This window comes from Engystomops pustulosus, chromosome 2 (genome assembly GCF_040894005.1).
Source record: "Engystomops pustulosus chromosome 2, aEngPut4.maternal, whole genome shotgun sequence".
NCBI classification, from domain to species: domain Eukaryota; kingdom Metazoa; phylum Chordata; class Amphibia; order Anura; family Leptodactylidae; genus Engystomops; species Engystomops pustulosus.
The window spans coordinates 104198371-104218960 of record NC_092412.1 but is presented as its reverse complement, the minus strand read 5'-3'; the positions used below and the strand labels follow the sequence as shown (position 1 = coordinate 104218960).

At 42.4% G+C, this 20590-nt stretch overlaps 1 protein-coding gene across 1 annotated transcript in view; it reads left to right on the top strand.

Annotated features, from left to right (window-relative positions):
- LOC140118217 (pinopsin-like) overlaps positions 1-20590 on the top strand; it is a 165933-nt gene that overhangs the window by 126245 nt on the left and 19098 nt on the right. Inside the window, exon 3 of the mRNA XM_072135839.1 lies at positions 5549-5874. Coding sequence (XP_071991940.1) covers positions 5549-5874 — 326 coding nt within the window. The remainder of the gene's footprint in view (positions 1-5548; positions 5875-20590) is intronic.

The window sequence follows — 20590 nt, the reverse complement described above, 5'->3', positions numbered from 1 at the left end:
TCTTTCAGAACTCTGGGGTGTAGCCCATCTGGTCCAGGACCCTTGTATACATTTATTTTATTGAGCTTAGATTGGATCATGTCTACATTCAGCCAGTCTTGTATATTACAGGATGCATCCCCCGCACTGGAACCGCCCACACCAGATCTTCTTTCTTCTATTGTATAAACGGAGCTAAAAAAACTCATTTAGAATCTCAGTCTTCTCTTGGTCTCCAGTTAACAATGCACCATTATCAGCATATACGGGTCCAACCTGCTGTGACCAGTTTTTTCTTTACATTTATGTGCTTTCTTTCTTGAAGATTGTTTTGCTATCTTTGGCCTCTTGTGTTTCATTTTTTTATCTCCTTTTTACATATTTTAGTAAGTGTTTTGCATTGAGGAATTCAGGTGAGCTATCAAATTTACATATTTTATTACACTCTTTGTATCATTTATTGCACTTTTAACTCTCCCATTGCCGTGCAATTTACCATCAGTATCATTATGTGACAGTATCTGATCCCGGTCTATATCCTGCAATGCAGGGATGTTGACCTTTTTGAAAATGTTATGTTTTTGCTTTTTCAGCCTGTGTTCTTCACCAAGCAACATTCAATTTCTATAGATTCATTTTATGCACTTATTAGTCCAAAATGAAAACATTTACATCCCGTGCTAAGGGTAAGCTGTATTATCAAACAATATGTCAGTTGTGAAAATACTCACTCATTGGGGGATATTTATCAGGACCTCTGCGCACCGCCAGTGGCGCAGAGGCCCTGAAATAATCACAAATGCTAGCTTATTGCTAGCTTTTGCGATTATTTTCCCCAATCCGCCACCTTCACGCCAGTCGGGCGTGAAGGGATGTGAAGGGGGGGGCGCGGCCGGCCTAGCGGGGGGCACGGCCAGACGGGAGTGGGCCGGCGCAGGGGCGTTACTGTCCCCGCGCCTGCGCACTCGCTGCTGCCAGCGACTTTTCATACGTGAAAAGTCGCCGGTTGCATTTTTATCTACGCCACGCCCTGCCTGGCGTAGGATAAACGCTGCTCAACTGGCAGCCCGATACATCAAGAGGCAGAAGCCTCTTCATGTATCGGGCTGCGAATTTGCAGCAGCGGGGCTATCATACGCTGGCGCACGAGCGCCAGCGTATGATAAATATCCCCCATTGTGAGTATGATAGCCCCGCCGCTGCTCTTGCACAGCCCGAAAACATCAAGAGACTTCAGACCTTTGATGTATCTGACGGGGTCTTGCAAAGCATTTATCTCCATGCCAGGCCCTTCCTGGCATAGAGATAAACACAGCCTGGGACTTTTCACATGTGGCTCAGAGCCCCTGATAAATATCCCCCATTGTCTATTTTCCAAACCATACCGAATGTGCAGTACAATGTATATGTTGCAGTACCCACAAATTAAAAACTCACATATATGAACAGATATGAGCCTAGGACTAAAGTACAATAAATTACCAATATCCAGTGGTCCGTTTGTAACTAGGGGTCGTATGTAAGTTGAGTGTTCTTAAGTAGGGGACCGCCTGTATATATACACTGTGCCTAAGGTATCTAAACACTTCAAAGATAAGTATTTTGGCTCTATTCAGAGTACAACAGTATGTGCTTTGGAAAGAGTTAATCCTCTAAGACTAGGTAGAGACTGGAGAATATCACTTCTAATTTGGAAAATTATTTGACACTTGTTATCCTGCAGATTTAAACCTACACAGAGATTTAATATACTTTTTAGGAGGTTTTCGGTTACTTATTATGTATATTTGTCTACTGCTCTTGCAGGATTTTCAGTTACAGCATACATGCAATGTGGTTTTCCCGAAATGTCATCAAGATCCATGTGATGTCATTGCAAGTCATGTTTAAATCATTCAACTCACCTTGTTTTGCTGGTCATGAGATACCTACTCAGATGACTTCTTGTTAAGCCATGTTAATTACTTTTAGATGGTTGTAACCTCTGACAAATACTTCTATATCTTAAGTCTACGAGAAAAAACTGAATTTGGTTGTTTGTACAAAAGAGAACACTAGCTGTAAACCAATTTCGGCATCATTTAACGACTATTTGAATATAAGGTATTTGATTCATTTGAAACTCCATACTTTCTTGTTGCATCTCCTCATATAGCGGATGATCATGGGACAGAAGACCCACTATTCAAGGACATTGCTTTCTCTGTCCCCTGTTTAATTCCCTGTCTATTTTATTGTGCCGCAAATGTTTTGTCCACATTTTCATTCAGTCACAGTCACTGGTGGCCCCTTTAGATTCAAAACAAGAGCTAAAATTCCTATGCCATTTTCTCTTAAAATTCCATCAGGTCACATTGGAACTAGTAAACTTTATTTCTAAGATATGTGATGTAAAACTTTCCAACATTTGTTGCAGTGTCATCTTTTTATACTCCAATCCTCTGGAGTAACTTAAAACCCTCTCTCCTTCAATTTCTTTAAGGGCCTTGTCTAGTTGTTCAATAAATGACACCATTCCCTTACACTTGGGTGAGAGATGTCATTTTCAGTATTTGTAGGGAACCTATTAAATTTTTGCAGTGATTTTTTCATTGTCACACTGGCTTCAATTTCCAAAAGGGTCATTTTAATGAAATTCTCACACAGCCCAGTCCTATTTACTGGCACATCAATTTGACAGCTTTACAAGTTCTGCTGCTCTTCATCGAAATTCTCAGCAATTGAATCCAAGTGACAATTTTATTGTGAGCTACATCCAATATAACTTCAAATTTACACTGGGCCAGTCTGCTCCTTGTGTAACATATTAGCTAAAATAGCTCTACAGTTCTATTTTTAAACTACAAATTATTTATTTATCCACATTTACCTCTGGATTATTAAGGCTTCATTTTTATGTCATCATTTTTGTATACACAAAAGGGGGCCCTGGAGCTGTTTTGGGAAAAGAAGGGCTGGGGTTCCTAATCCCTGATCCATCTCAGACTACATGTCTGTGCAATCAGCTGTTCTTGCTGCCGTTGCATAAGAAGATGCAAACTGTGGGTCTCTCTCTCCGTCTCCATCAGTAGACTGCAAAGTATGGGACTGCAAAAACAGCAGTGTATTTTATCTACCCATGACCTGGTAGTAAGGCACCCGTTAAAGCTAGGATTGACTTGTGTTTAGTCAGTTAAAGCTCAGACAAGCAGGTTTTGCATTCTGTTTTTTGCCAAAGAAAGGCTGTGTTTTTGTTTGTGTTCTTGAAATAAAGCACTGGCCAGTCCTGTTTTGAAACTTTTTAGGTCTGTGCCCCTCTCTGTCTGTTAAAGCCCATTTTCCTACATCTGCCAAAAACTCATATACCTTAGCTCTTGCTGGCACCGCCATCCCGCAAATTACACACAGTCCAGTAGTCTCTCTTATTAATATACTGTCCAGCAGCCTTCCCTCTGTCACGGGTGGTCCCGCGACCCATATCGTCCTGGACCTCCTGTTGCTGACCCCATATTAGACTCTGACGTTGCATCTCTGCCGCCTGCCCTGACCCTGTGCCTGGACCTGACCTCGACATTGACTGCCGTTCCTGTACCTCAACCTTGGCTGCCACTGCAGACAAGTCATGCCTGTGGAACGACCTGGTGGTTCCACGCCGCAGCTTGTCTAACCCGGTTTGCGGCGGGCTCTGGTGAAAACCGGGTACCACTTAGACTCCAGTCCCAGGTAGTGGCTTGAGTCATCATCTGCAGTGGTCCAGAGGATCCACAAACCCTCAAGCCTGACAGTAAGATCCGGCCATGGATCCCGCCGAGGTTCCGTCTCCCAGTCGGCCCGATCTTGCCACGATCATGATCCACCAATCCCGGCAGATTGCCACATATCGCAAACAGCTGGAGCAAGTCACCGCCATGCTTCAACAGTTGCTAACTACCCAGCATCAGCAACAGGTCCCTGAAGCTACTCCTGCAACTCCTGCTACCCTGGCTGTCTTTCCTGCTACTGAACCCAGGTTACATCTTTCTATGCCCGGCAAGTATGACGGGGATCCCAAGCTATGCAGGGGCTTTATCGCCCAGTGTTCTTTACACATAGAGCTGTTCCTGTACCTCAACCTTGACTTCCACTGCAGACAAGTCACGCCTGTGGAACGACCTGGTGGTATCATGCCGCAGCTTGTCTAACCCGCTTTGCGGCGGGCTCTGATGAAAACCGGGTACCACTTTGACTCCGGTCCCAGGTAGTGGCTTGAGTCATCTTCTGCAGTGGTCCAGAGGATCCACAAACCCTCAAGCCTGACACCTTCATTCATGAAATGTCAAACAGCAGCCTCCCCTTAATGATATAATGTCTAGTAGCAGCCTCCACTAACTAATGAAATGTCCATGAGCTTCCGCTCATTTATGAAATGTCCAGTAGCCTCCATCATTCATGAAATATCCAGCAGCCTCCTCTCATTCATGAAATGCCTGGCAGTCTCCCCTCATTCATGAAATATCCAGAATCCACTATCATCATTGAAATACCCAGAAACCTCTCCTCACTAATTATATGTCCAACTGTTTCCATAATAAAATGTACAGCAGCAGCCCCCCTCTCCCCCTCACAATTAGCAATTAACTTAATAAAACGGCCACAGTTACTGCTAAGCTATTCAGCTCTTATAGTAAGTAAGCTGGACTTTATGAGTTCTAGTATCATTAAAATAAGCAAATATGTTTTCCAGGATGGGACAAGGAAATCATTGCCTCTTGACTACCTTGTAGGGCAGACCCCTTAAATGTCTCCCTAATGTGTTTTAGTTTAAGTATCATAAAAATAATGCTGAATGTTATCATTGAAATTTAACATCCCTTGGTCTTCTCCTCAACTATCATATGTTACCCTCTAATATTAGAGGAAAAAACTGGACAAAACTGAAGCACAAAACAAATATATAAACACTAGCAAAAGCGATTTGTTGTGTGCTGTACTTTAACGCCTCAAAAAGTTGTACATTTGAATTTTCTGTGTATATTTTATTTTATAGGAATAGTATTTTATTGTATGTTATATATTGAACTCCTGGTCCTGTGGAAAATATGGATCTGCAATGTACTGAATATGTTGGATTTCTGTATGAGTTTTGATTTCTTGACCCAGGTCCAGAATACAGCACAATGGGGCTCACATAAGAGTAGTGCAAACTCCACTAAAAGTGTGTTTGACTGTGTATATTGCAGGGTGCACCACAACTGTGTCGCATCCGGCAGAAATGTGTCTCAGACATTTCTTAAATACCTGTGCAAGCAGTTTGCACTGAAAAGAACAGGCAAAGTCTGAGAGAAAACTGGCGCATGGCCCTAAGTAAATGTGGGCCAATATCTTTACCCCGATTTCCACTGTTTTCTTTCAGCAAAAAGAAAGTCATTTTGACCCTATAAAGGCGGTGTGTCTACAGGATAGGGGATAACATGTTAATCAGTGAGAGTCCAACTGCTGGGAACTCTCGTGATACTGTCGATATGGGATAACTTGAGAATTTGGGACAAACCCTTAAACCTTTTTTACATAATACAAAACCACTCATTTTAATTTGTTGCATTTTTTGCAGGAATTGTGTCGCTCATCTCACTGGCCATACTGTCATATGAACGCTACACCACTCTGACCTTATACAATAAAGGAGGCCCAAAGTTCACAAAAGCCCTGCTTGCTGTGGCCAGCTCCTGGATTTACTCACTGATATGGACCGTGCCACCTCTCCTTGGATGGAGCAGCTATGGGAAGGAAGGAGCAGGCACTAGCTGCTCAGTGCGTTGGACTTCGGAGTCTACAGAATCAGTGTCCTACATCATCTGCCTTTTTATCTTTTGCTTGGTCTTACCAGTTCTTGTAATGGTGTATTGTTATGGAAGGTTACTTTATGCTGTAAAACAGGTAAGAAATAATAATAGCTACACTATGCTTTTAATATTCATTTCTATAAAATAATAATTGACATTCATGCTGCATTAGTAATGTGACAACGCAAAAGAACATTTTCTCTGCTGGTTTGCAGTCTTGTCATACAATGCAATTTAGAAAAAAGTGAACTCCAGATTATCAGAGCTGCTATTACATTCCTAGTGATGTTCCAACAACACCGGCTGCAATTTATGACTTTACAAAAAGCTTTTATCTGAATAATGTAGCTGCTATCATTCCAGACATAGCAAGTGTCACCGTGTGGATATAATATAGAATTACCTGACCACAACACTACTACATGGCTGGTATACCCAACAGGCTGTTTCTTTAAAGAGGACCCGTCCCCCCGGAAAACCCACCCACCAAATGTGCCCTCCACAATCCTCCCCCCAGCCCCTTTCTCCCTAGCCATTTTTTTTTAAATTTATGTGCAGTAAATTGACTTAATCGGTCCGACATCTTACCAAATAAGATGACGGATCATGTAGCTGGTGTGCTGGCAGTCGGCCTTATTCATTAGGGGGTGTGCTGACCCCCCCCCCCCAGCACGCCCCTGTCAGCGGTCACATTGTAGGAGAAGCCGGCAGCATCGCATCGCTGTAAATAAGCCCGGCTTGGCCACAGCCGTTGACAGTGCAGCGCGGCCGGCCGGCAACGTGAGTACAGGCTGCAGCCGCAGCCACTGTTAGTGCGGTGCAGCCGCACCGCAGAGAGCCAGCAGCGATGCAATGCTGCCGGTTTCTCCTACAATGTGACCGCTGGCAGGGGTGTGCTGGGGGGGGGGTGTCGGCTAGGGAGAAAGGGGCTGGGGGGAGGATTATGGGGGGCACATTTGGTGGGTGGCTTTTCCGGGGTGACAGGTCCTCTTTAAAGTCTAAAAAATGGCCAGTTGCACTGGGTAGGACCATGGTTTTAGCATGAAGCCTAGATTTATGATTCCCCAAGAGCATAAATTTGTATTAGTATGGTAAAGTTCAGTTTTTAGTGACTATGCAACAGACCAAATACAAGACATGATAGGCCCTGGATAGTCTAACTTCCTTAGAGACCTGCATCTTAAAGTGAAATATCTAGATCTAGATATCTAGATATACATCTAGATATGGAAAGAGTTCATCATCATCTTCCTTATCTGTCTTAAACTGACTGACCTTAGAATTCTTTTAGATACTCTGCTAAATGCAGCAGAAAGAAGCAGATAAAAGTCACAGAGAAGCTGTATATTACAAAGTGTACTATTACCACCTGCTCTATTCATTTCTGAAATAAATAAAATTAGCCTCAAGGGTTAAATAACAAGTTACTTAAAAGTTGCAGATTCAAATAGGTAAAGATTTTTTAAATATGGGTCGTAAACATCACTCCGGGGATATTGAAACCTACATAAGGAGCCATCACCCGCTGAGCGCTTGAACTTACAGCTGTATCCACGAACAGTAAGCTGGACATGATCGTTCACCTACAGGTACCTACACACATCTATTGGTTGCCGTGAATTACTTACATTCTCTTCTCAAACAACCATACTAGTTTGGTTTTGAGTTTGTGGTATCAACATACATGTGCTAATACCGGTGTGGAAATTGAATAGTCTAGTGCTCTCTTGCTGCAGTGAGTTATGTACATATAGGTTGGCGCAGGTATACATTTTTGTTTTTATTTTTTAAATATGCCCTGTCCAACTATAAGTGGTTATAACCTTCAAATGCTTTCACATATCCAGGTAATTTTGAGATGGTTTTCTTATCACACATTTAACTTTAAATAAGTGGAAAAAATTGGATGATATCTTTTGCGTTTAATTCTGAAAAAAATGCAAGTTTGGCTAAAATTCTGTTTGTAAGTTCTACATTTTTTGCTTTTCATAGTCATATCACCCAAAAAACTTAATGACTACAACAATCTAGTACTTTACTATAATGATCTAGTACTATTCATGTTAAAAAAAAAATTCTACATCATAGGTCACTGCATTTCCTGTATATTACATAACACAAATAAATGAATAACTAAATTGATAAAATTCACAAAAAAATATAGACATTACAGTGTAAGTTCTGTGTGTTGTGCTTGTTCTTTTATATAGTTCCCACTAGTACAAACATTAGTAATATGGCAGATTAATAATAGTTACATTGAACCTTATTTTACTCCAACAACAGTTACAAGGTTTTGTGGTTAAGTAATAATAGTGTAAGTTGTGTAATTACATTCACAATAAGCAAAAAGCTAGGTGGATACTGAGTCTATTACTGCCTCCACAAACCACTAGGTAAAGTCATGTCAGGCATAGCTGAGCTCCGGCTGCAACAGAGTAGACTCTCAAAGAAAAAGTGTGAAATGTGAAAATCCAAAAATAGCACAAGTCAACTCTACAGGAGATCCTGCAAAAAGTAAACCCTTACAGGGAAAAATATTTACAGATTTAATATTTGCAAAAATAAAATTCAATAAATTGTTGAATTGTTGTCAGAATTGTTCTGCCCAAAGAATAACGTTAATATGACTTATTCGGCAAGCTAAAACATTCAGTAGGAAGGGTAAATAAGAGGCAAAATTGTGTCATTTCTGCTATGCATTCTTCTATACTTTGGCAGTTTGGTTGAAGTGGACATACCCCAAAATGTTTTCCCATGATTAAATATTAGAAATATTTTATGTGAATTCTCATGAATTTGACTAAGACTACACACCTATGAATGTAGAATTTGTCTGTGTGGTATTTGTTTCAACAGCTAGCTCACAGTCCGATTCTTTTCACGGACCCAGAGTATGAGCTAACTGTCCAGGTTGCAAATTTTAGAGAAGGTCTTTTTCCTGTCCATGTTTGTGAGTAGCTTTACAAACATGTAACATCACTCATTGGTCTTCTTTTGGTCCCCTCTAATCGGGTGGCACCATAAAAAGCATTTACACAGAGGAGCATGTACATTTTTAACGTTATAAAGAATAACAAAAAGTTAATTACAAACATTTGATAACTCTTTCAGTTGATAATTGCAGACTGGGGAAATTAAATTACCAGCAACCAGAGATTCCCCAGAGGTCACAATGGACAAAGGTCTGTCTGTAAGTGAGAATGCTCTGTAAGTTGGGCCTTGTTAAGTTGGAGTCTGCCTTTATGCCAAAACACAGCCACAAAGTGACTTTTGGAATGCTACCATTGCCACTTTCCAAGTCAGGACAATGGCTCCTGGGAGATATATAACCATTTTCACCAGTTTTTTTGTCATTAATGACAGTGGAGTAAAGGATATCAAGTCTGACCTAGGTCTTAGACTATTATTATGTGTTCAGACAGTCAGGCTTTTACTGGCAATGGCAATGTGCAGTTAATAAAACGAAATAAAAAATGTAAGTTTTATATGAAAGTTCCTATAAATGTCTTATAAAATTTTCTCCAACATGCTGTCAGGAAACCAGCCCATAATCTGTGCATGAACAGTCACATAGGACAGTCTGATGCTGATTCAGTTTGTCAGGTGCTAAGATGTGTCCCCTTCCTTTTTGTCAGGAGAGTCTTACACTCCATCTACAACCCTAAACATACCCTGCTTGCTGAACTATATAGGTTTTCTGTCTCACAAGTGAGTTAGTAGAAAATCTTTTTGTTATGTACATTATAAAAAGCACTGGCAGATGAAAAGTGTTATAAAGGACATAAATGACACAAATGATCAAATAATGTAAGCAAAGCACTGAAAACCTACAAATGTCAGATATTATTAGTGTTTTTCTTGCATTCATCAAACACACTTTTGCTGTATATTTCATCATTCTTTAGATTAGTAAGGTGTGTGTAGCCAGCAGAGCCCCACGTGCTCCACATACACCTCCCACATGATGGTTGGTGATAACAGAGGAGTTAATACAGACAGAAAGTCTTGCATTGCAGGTTCTTCAAGAGGTGGACTGGCTACTTAACGGTTCATGGCAGCGAGCACATCAATTCCACCAGGCTCTGTAGTCTCATCACAATGAATAGGGGGTGCAGAATGCTATAACCCCAGGGGCCAACACACTGGGTATGTGTAATTTCCCACAGTTGTATATCAGGATGCCTTTGCATAGGGATCAAGAGGTAATAGAGGTATCCAACAGGCATCTTACAGCTGAGTTTACTTCACGCTTAGCAGTTACAATCATCCTGTAACAATACATGTACTTGAAAAAGATGCTGTCCGGTACCTTTAATGCCAAAAGCCGCCGCACAGGTGGCCCGGATACTGCAGCACTTTACTGTTACTCCGGCAGTGTGCTCTCTATTTTCTCTTGAACCTTCTCTTGACCAGGGTTTCAAAACCAATGCCCGTGGGCCACATATGTGGCTGCAGAGCCTCACATTTTAGACCACACGCTGCTGCTTAAGACACTGTTAGCAGTGCTGATTGGTGCAGGAGGCCGGTGAGTGATGATAAGTGCTCACCATTCCTGGTTTCTCTTGCTCTGTTCTGGCTTCTAATGCTGGCTCTGTAGGCCACCGTTAGGACCCAGGTCAATGCAGCGTCATAGAAAGAGGAGACTGAGCTTTGATCACATATTGGTTATTCTGTATTCACCGCTCGGCTCCTCTCCTGTTGCAGGTGCTGCACTGTCACTAGGCAGGGCAGAGCAACATGATGGAGAAGGGGAGCCTGGACAGATGAGGTTTTGCTTTGTATTTTTTGTCTGCTCTGGAAGTCCTCAATGTTATACATCTGCTTTGGTGGTCTCTTCTATTCTATGCCTGCTCTGGGGGTCTCAAGTTTTAGTGTCTGCTTTAAGGTCTTCAGTACCCTGCTTCCCCAAAAATAAGATAGTGGGGGTCATTTACTAAGGGCCCGATTCGCGTTTTCCCGACGTGTTACCCGAATATTTCCGATTTGCACCGATTTCCCCTGAATTGCCCCGGGATTTTGGCGCATTGGCGCTGGCATGCACACAACGGAAATCGGGGGCGTGGCCGAACGAAAACCCAACGGATTCGAAAAAACCGCCGCATTTTAAAAAAAATGTGTTGCGTAGCTTGCACTTACCTTCAATCAGCCCGGCTCGGTGTATTCCAGTGCGTTCCAGGGAACTTCAGTGCAGTGCACCTGGTGGACGTCGGAGGAACTGCCTTAATAAATCCCGGCTGGACCCGAATCCAGCGCAGAGAACGCGCCGCTGGATCGCGAATGGACCGGGTAAGTAAATCTGCCCCAGTGTCTTATATTAAATTTTGCTCCTAAAGAAGCTCTAGGTCTTATTTTCAGGAGATGTCTTATTTTGTGATGTGCAAGAATTCAAATGTATTGTCAAACAAAAAAAAACAACAACATTTATTAATATCCTTTAGTGATCTCATCACAAACATCTGCATAACCAGCCAAACTCTGAATTCCATCAAGAATTTCTTGTGACTCTATTTCCATGAACAACAATATATAATCTACTTGCAGATCCCAGTATTATATCACCTTCTGGTACATCATCACAAACCCAAAACCTGAATTTCCTGCTGAATTTGTTGTGACTCCACTTCATTAAAAAGAATCATTTTCCCCAATCTGTAATGCAACATCACTTTTCTTAAAGGAGGACTTCTTGTCCAGGCAGCTTTTAGTAATGCATTTACAACGCAGCTATCAGTGATTTTATCCCATGAATTCTACACCCTTGTCACAACATCTTGCAGAATCTACATCATCCACTAATGCATGACAGTGAGCTGGGCTGTAGCAATGTCAGCTGCTTGATCTTAAAAAATGTTCTTTAAAAAAATAGCACTAGGTCTTATTTTCCGGGAAACATGGTATCATACATCTGGTCTGAGGGTCTCCACTATTATAAATCTCCTCTGGTGGTCTCCACTAATATACATCTCTTCTGAGGGTTCTCATTATTAATTGTCTCCTCTGGGGGTCTCCAGTATTATATATCTGCTCTGGGGTCTCCAATATTATATGTCTGCTCCAGGGGTCTCCACTATTATATATCTGCTCTGGGGTCTCCAATATTATATGTCTGCTCCAGGGGTCTCCACTATTATATATCTGCTCTGAGGAGTCTTTAGTAGGATTATTGTCTGTTTTTGCACTATAGTCTTCTTTGGGGCCTGTTTTTGGTTTGGTACAAATGCAGTATTAGGTTTCTGGGGGGGCATTTATGCTGCCCTGTGGTTTTTGGCGCATCTAGTATTTTGGTTACTAGTGCGGCCCTTTGACGTAGAAAGGTATGACAATGCAGCCCTTAGACCAATAGTCTGTACACCCCCAGCAAGACCCTGTTGGCCTCTCTCTAGGCATTGCTGTCCTGAATAGCAGTAGCCCTTATGGCTTTTACAAAGTTTTTTTGGTATGACCCCTGCTGGTCAAATAAATACAACACATCACATTAAAGCTTATATGGAGGGTCCTTAAGGTGAACTTTGGGACACTACACGTGTAGCAGGTTTATCTGAGACATTTAGCATAGCGGTTGTTCCATACATTATTTAATTTCTAATTTTATTCCAATTGCAGAGTTCTTAAACTATCTTATACATTAAACATGTTATTCATGTCCTACTGAACAGTTTGCTCATTTTATATGGCTCCACTGCCCTCTTGTGGTACTAGTGTTATACTGACTCAATCAAATATTATGACATGTTTGCTGCTGTTTTAGGCCACAGTATAATGATGGGACGGTCTTTGAAATAACTAATAAAATCATACTGGATCCTGTAAAATAATTACACGATATAAATGTAAGCAATATAAAAATCATCCACAAAACTTCAGTATTACTTTTTGCATTTTCTTTTTGTAACACATCACATAATTTATTTCTATATCACCATTATGCATTTGCACTATGGGATGTATAACATATATTTGCATATGTGCATAAGTATACTAATACAGCATTTTATCACAATACATATAGGGGCAGATTTATCAAGCTGTCTGAAAATCAGAATATTTTTAGTTGCCCATGGCAACCAATCACAGCTCAGCTTTCATTTTACCAGTGCTCATGAATATTTTAAAGGGGAGCTGTAATTTTTAGGCCTGTGCGACCTTTTGATCACTTTTTATTGATTTTCGACTTTGGGCGCTATTTTCCATTAATGGGTTAAACGCAGTGAAAAATAGTTATTATAGAGGGAGGTAATTAGAAATTTTAGGTTTTTTATTATAATGTATTTTTTTCACTTTTTTTTACTTTTACTATTTTTTAGACTCCCTACGGTACTTTAACCTATCATATACTGCCATACTACAGTATGGGAATTTTACTCCTCATTCATTACAATTCTTCCTGCCGGACGGAAGAAAATGTGGCCCCAGCCTGCAGGCTTTTAAAGAAGATGGAAGATTGAAGATATAAGTTTATTTTTTTATTATAAGGGTTGGCTGGCTGTATACTATTGGGGGCAAGCTGGGCTGGCTGTATACTACAGGGTAAGGCTAGGCTGGCTGTATACTACAGGGGGTGGGCTGGGCTGGCTGTATGCTACTGGGGGCAGGCTGGGCTGGCTGTATACTACTGGGAGCAGGCTGGGCTGGCTGTATGCTAGAGGGGGCTGGGCTGGCTATGTACTAGAGGGGGCTGGCTGTATACTACATGGGGCAGGCTGGCTGTATACTACATGGGGCAGACTGGCTGTATGCTAAATGGGGCAGGCTGGCTGTATACTTCATGGGTCAGGCTTGCTGTATACTACTGGGGGCTGTCTGGCTATATACTACTGGGGGCAGGCTGGCTGTATACTACATGGGGCAGGCTGGCTGAATACTACATGGGGCAGGCTGGCTGTATACTACATGGGGCAGGCTGGCCGTATACTACATGGGTCAGGCTTGCTGTATACTACTGGGGGCTGTCTGGCTATATACTTCTGGGAGATGACTGGCTATATACTTCTGGGGGCTTGCTGGCTATATACTGGGAGGCTTTGACCAATGCATTTCCCACCCTCAGCTTATACTTGAGTCAATAGGTTTTCCCAGTTTTTGGTGGTAAAATTAGGGGTCTCGGCGTATCCTCGAGTCGGCTTATACTCAAGTATATAGGGTATTCAACCAGTGTGTGTATTGTAGCACTTCCTAGCTTTTCATAATGTTAGTCCCACTAGCATGCCCGGTTTTAGACAAAGTGGGGCCCTGGCCAAAACTAAAAGTGGGGCCCCAAAATAAAACTATTTTATGAATAGTCAGTAAGAGGCTCCGTGAGCCCTGCAAAATAATTACACTTTGTAGTTTACAAACCGTAGTATGGTAAGGTAACGTGTAATATGGGACTGTACAACAAATTATAGGAGATAGACAGATGATAGGTAGATAGATAGATAGATAGATAGATATGAGAGATAGATAGATGTTAGAGATAGTAAGATACAGTGAAAGAGAGAGTGAAGGTCTATTGATAAATGAATAGATAAAAGATAGAAAATACATAGAAATAATAGATAAGTAGATAGAAGATATACAGATACATAGGAAGACCGAAATCTAGATATATAATGGTTAGATAGGAAATAAATTATAGCAGATAGATAACTAGACAGATAGATGATATATAGACAGGAGATGGATGATAAGTAGCTTCAAACGGCATTCAACGAAGGGCTATTAAAGGAGCAATGCATGCTCTGTCCACAAAACTCCACATGCAGGGGATCCCTTTTAGGACATGGAGCCGTGGGCAAATGCCCGGCTTTCTGTGTCCTAACGCCAGCTCTTACCACTAGGGCTGGTACTATTTGTGGTAAACCTATACCTTATATATATTTAAATGCTTTTCACTTATATTTATTGCGAGTGCACAATATTTTGTTTGGGATCTTTCTATGTCTGGACCACAACTGCATGCTTTTATGTATGTTTTTAGGTATTATGATCAATGATTTTTTTAATCTATTTTGTACTAGTAAAGAATTCAATTGGCTGTCCCAGGGTTTTGTCCCCTGTCCTATGAATAAAGAGCTTAAAAGGAATCTTTTTTTTCTTTTTCTGCTAATTAGCATTTCAGTACTGTGTTGTACAAGACATCATGGTCCAACCGTTCCTGCTCAATTTAAGTGGCAAGTACCTTAAAGGGATTTCAAGGCCCTGCTTTCCTATGCACACATGGTGGACCAAACCTCATTTCCACAGCCTGAGTCCCATAGAACACTTCTGTATGGAGTCTCCTTCCCCTTAAAAAATGTATACAGACAGTTCCGATCTTACGTAGGTGCTAGGTTCATCATCCAGGGAACTTCCCCAGAGGTCACAGTGGGCAGAGAGGTCCCTTCTGTAACTAGGAGTTGTCTGTAAATCAGGTGTCCTTAAGTCGGGGACTGCCTGTTTACATTTGTACATGCACACATATGTACACAATCACACAAATTACCGTAATATATGCTCACATTTATATACTTAAATACATACACAAAATAGAAAAGAAATGTCCAGTTGTCCATTTATTCAAACATTTTGGAGGAATAGGATGACTACCCTTTTACAAGAAAAGATGGTGTAGAATTATTTCACATGGAATTCTGTGGATTTTTGTTAATTCCTCTTAAACTATAGCTCTCTTTTATACTAAGAATGATAAATTAATTTACTTTTCCCTAGAAGATACCACAAAACTAATGCTAAAAGATAAGTCCTATATAATTTTTCTAGCATCCAAAGCACAGATATTCTATGAAAATGCTCACTTTGTGATAGTTTTCTAATAGAGATGAGCGAGTATAATCGTCCGAGTATCTCACCGGCTCGAGATCGAGCATTAAATTAATAAAAGACAGTGAAGAACAGTGTTGACAGTGCAGAATAACACATTACACATGTTTACAGATGTTTTCCTTGTAAGAACACATTGAAAGAACACTATTCTTCACATTGCAGGTGTTCGCGCGTGTCTCCCGATAAGTTAGGACATGTTCGGAACATCTGGAATGTGAAGAATAGTGTTCTTTCAATGTGTATGTGATCATGTGTTCATTGTGTTCATTGTGTTCACTGTGTTCACTGATTTTATTCTATTCTTCCCACTGCAGATAGCCGTAGCGGAAGACACGTGCGAACACCTGCAATGTGAAGAATAGTGTTATTTCAATGTGTTCTTACAAGGAAAACATCTGTAAACATGTGTAATGTGTTATTCTGCACTGTTCTTTTAATGTGTTCTTCAGTGAAAAAATGCTCAGGTCTCCCATTGACTTTAATTGGGTTCGTTATTCGAGACGAGCACTCGAGCATCGGGAAAAGTTTGTATCAAATAACGGGCAGCCAAGCATTTTAGTGCTCGCTCATCTCTATTTTCTAATTTGATTTCTGCAATGTCGTAGTGTGGTGCCACCTAGTGTACAATTTGAAGAATTATGTTTTTAAGAATTATGCTTCCACTCCTATGTTGGTTGTGTGTTTTAATGGTATAAATATATTTTACCATTACATGAGAATATTTAGTTGTGTGGCCTTAAATGTTTTTTTTGCCTTCTCATATACATAGACACATATTCCTTTTTATCACAAAATGAATTGAACTTTTTGAAAATACATTTTACCCTACTCAAAAACAGTTTATTTTTATTTTAAAGTTCTTTTCCTTTCTAAAAGAATCATATTTAAGGATAGAAATATAACCAACATTACTACCCGGTGGCAGTGGAGTGCAGTAAGGTTGGTAGGAAGGGAAGCCTGGCTGTGTCCAATCTTTAGATGTTTTATATTGCTGACCGGCTACAGGATTTTAGAGGGTTATGTGGTCAAGACCAGCTGGATATCAAAAGGAAATTTATGGCATACAGTTGATGTAACTTTGGGATCTTTGAGTCCACACATTAAGCATACCTCCCAACTTTTGTTGAGGAGAAAGAGGGACAAAACTGCGGCGCGCGTAGCGCGCCGCGGCGATTTTTTTACCCACAGAAGCCACACCCTAGCCCCGCCCCCTAACCACACCCCCATGGCCACGCCACTGCTCATACCTCCAACGCATCCACTGACACCAATGTATATATAGCAGCAATATACATATATATATATATATATATATATATACACGGATTAACCCCACTGGCACCAATGTATATTTATGTATATAATTGGGGGGCATATTCCACTCCCCCTAGACAACGAGCGTGTCCCCCCTAGACAACGAGCATATCCCCCCCCCAGACAACGAGCATGCCCCCCCCAGACAACGAGCATGCCCCCCCCTATACAACAAGCATGCCCCCCCCTAGACAACGAGCATGCCCCCCACTAGACAACGAGCATGCCCCCCACTAGACGAGCATGCCCCCCCCTAGACAAGTATGTCCCCCCCCCTAGACAACGAGCATGTCCTCCCCTAGACAACGAGCATATCCCCCCCCTAGACAAAGAGCATGCCCCCCCCTAGACAACGAGCATGTCCCCCCCTAGACAACGAGCATGCCCCCCCCCCCCAATGGCTGCGTGCCCTTTTTTGTGTGTTTGTGTTATTTTTGTCTTCCAGGACCGTGCCTGCTGTGGACTACTTCAGATTCGAAGGATTACGTCGATGACCGACATTTCTAACAAATAAAATGGCCAATGAGGGTGTGTCTGCGTTCTTTGTTCAATTAAACTTATATTTGTTAAAAACGGTGTGATTTATTTTTTTGCGACACTCTTCATAGTTTGCCATAGTAGTGGTGCCGGCTAGGTGACGGTGCTCATTACTAAGGGCTGGCCTTAGTGTTTGCCTTAATTTTTTTGGCAAATTCACACTAACGCCCATACCATTACCCCGGTACCCACCGCCACCAGGGGTGCCGGGAAGAGCCGGGTACAAACCAGTACCTGACCGTCTATAGATGGTCAGGTAGTGGGGCGGCCGCAGGCTGTTATTGTTGCGCTGGAATAGCCCCCTAACAGTGGCCTATCCCAGCTCAGTAATGGCAGGCTGCTGCTGCTTTTTTGTATCTGGCTGATTTGAAAAATAGGTGGAGCCCCATGCCATTTTTTCTTCAAATTTTTGACAAAAATATGCATGGGGTCCCCCCTTACAAGGGGGCTCCCAGGCTGTTTCCCTCATTTTTAAAAAAAAATGGAAAAAACCGGCATGGGGTGCCCCCTATTTTTCAAATCAGCCAGATACAAAAAAGCAGCAGCAGCCTGCCATTACTGAGCTGGGATAGCCCACTGTTAGGGGGCTATTCCAGCGCAACAATAACAGCCTGCGGCCGCCCCACTACCTGACCATCTATAGACGGTCAGGTACTGGTTTGTACCCGGCTCTTCCCGGCACCCCTGGTGGCGGTGGGTACCGAGGTAATGGTATGGGCGTTAGTGTGAATTTGCCAAAAAAATTAAGGCAAACACTAAGGCCAGCCCTTAGTAATGAGCACCGTCACCTAGCCGGCACCACTACTATGGCAAACTATGAAGAGTGTCGCAAAAAAATAAATAATCACACCGTTTTGTAACAAATATAAATTTAATTGAACAAAGAACGCAGACACACCCTCGTTGACCATTTTATTTGTTAGAAATGCCAGTCATCGACGTAATCCTTCGAATCCGAAGTAGTCCACAGCAAGCACGGTCCTGGAAGACACAAATAACACACACTGTGGCGGATGCACTGAATTATTGTGACATGCACCCGCTCAATAAGATGTCCCCAAAATGGTATTAATTTAAGTGTCATCTCATACCGCATAAATGACACCTTAAAGAGGACCTGTCACCCAGAAATTCGGCACTAGATGTTACTAAAGTAATCAGCTCCTAGTGCTAAACCAAACGCAGCGGTGTTACACAGGAACCTCTGATAACGCTAATTAACACTGCCGCGCTGTACACTACAAACGCCGGACCGCTCTCAAAGTGGCGTATTCATGAGGGGGTGGGATTGTGGGCATGACACGCGGCAGTCACCGCCGGCCTATGGAACGAGCGGGGGCGGTCAGGGGAAGAGGGACCGCCCCCTCATGAATACGTCGGACCCCTTTGAGAGCGGTCTGGCGTTTCTAGGGTACAGCGCAGCGGTGTTTGTTAGTGTTATCAGAGGTTTCCGGTAACGCTATCAGTGTAGCACCGCTGCGTCTGTCTTAGCACTAGGAGTAGCTTACTTTAGTAACATCTCTGGGCGCGTTCACACGGTGCGTTTTGGTTGCGTTTTCATTGCGTTTGAAATGCATTACAACAGCTGAGAGGCGATTTGCCTAATTAAATTACTGTTTACGCTTGTTAACGCATGCGTTGACATTGCGTTTAGAGTGCGTTCTGTAAACGGAAACGTTAACAGTAATGTAATTAGGCAAATCGCCTCCTCAGGTGATGTAATGCGTTTCAAACGCAATGAAAACGCAGGACATAACGCACCGTGTGAACGCGCCCTCCTAGTGCTGTTTTTCAGGGTGACAGCTCCTCTTTCCACAGCTCCGCACACCAAAGTATAGAAAAATTATTGGCCCCAAAATATGGCAAAATTAAGAATTTTTTTTCTACAAAAGATTTACATTTTAAAAAAAAATCTAAAACACAATAATTCTTTTCAATGTTACCATTTTTAGGACAGTATGGCCTTTTAAACAATTTTTTTACATGTTTTATATTTTTTGCGAGAAGAGTTGTTCTTTTTAGTGTCTTATTTTAGAGTGCAGAACTTTTTTTTATCACTCTTTAGGAAATTTTTTTTAAAGGTATTTATTAAAAATGATCTTTTTTCAGAAAGTTTTTTCCTTTTTTTCCCTGGCGTTTACTGTGCGGGTCCAGTAATGATTCTGTTTTATTATACAGATTGTTACGGACGTGGCAATACCAAATATGTGGCGGTTTTTTGTGTGTTTTATACTTTATTAAGTGTTTTTATAGGAAAGTGACATTTTAGGGGCTTATATTTTTATGTATTTATTTTTTATTTATTCTAATGTGTAGTGTTTAGTGTTTTTACATGTTTTTACTTTTCCCTACTTGAACTTGAACCAGCGATGCTCTGATACACTGCTCTACTTTTTCATTGTAGCGCAGTGTAAACTGTCTGAGCGTGCAGACTGGCAGGGACATCGGGCAGCTCCGGGGCACATGCCAGTCCTCGGAGCTGGCCAGAAGAGGATCGGTTCCCCCGGTAAGCGGCGCGGGGGATCCGATCCATAGCGGGAACCCCCTCACATGCCGCGGTCATGCTTGACCGCGACGTGTAAGGGGTTAACACCCACGATCGGAGTCGGCTCCGATCGTGGGTGTTAGAGCGCGGTGACATTGCGATTATTGCAGGGCTTGTATGTCACAATGCTGACATACAAGTCCTGATAGATGTGTCCTGTCACCCAGCACACACAGCTACAGGTTACTGTGAGGGTCAGGCTGTGTCCTACCTCATCTCTGCTGGGGAGATGCTTCTACTGGACGTCTGCAGCTCCTGAGGGGGGTAAGCCATCACACAAGGTGCTGCTCTCTCTGTGCTGCCCCCTGCACCTCCACAGCTTCAGGAGAAGGAGCAGAGGAGTGTGCAGGGTCCATGGCCGGGGCACATTGCAGCCTCCCTCCTCACACATCACGGCAGCTCACACAGGAGGGGAGGAGGAGGGGCCGTGCTGTGCTCTGAGGTGCTGGGAGCTCAGGATCTCCAGGTGACACTTCCCCCCCTGATGTTTCCTCCTCACACATCCCGCGGCAGGGGAGGGGGGGGGAGGAGGGGTAGTGCTGTGTGCTGGGAGCTCAGACTTCACAGCCTCCGCGCTGCCGCTGTGTCTCTGCAGCCGATCTGTGTCCCG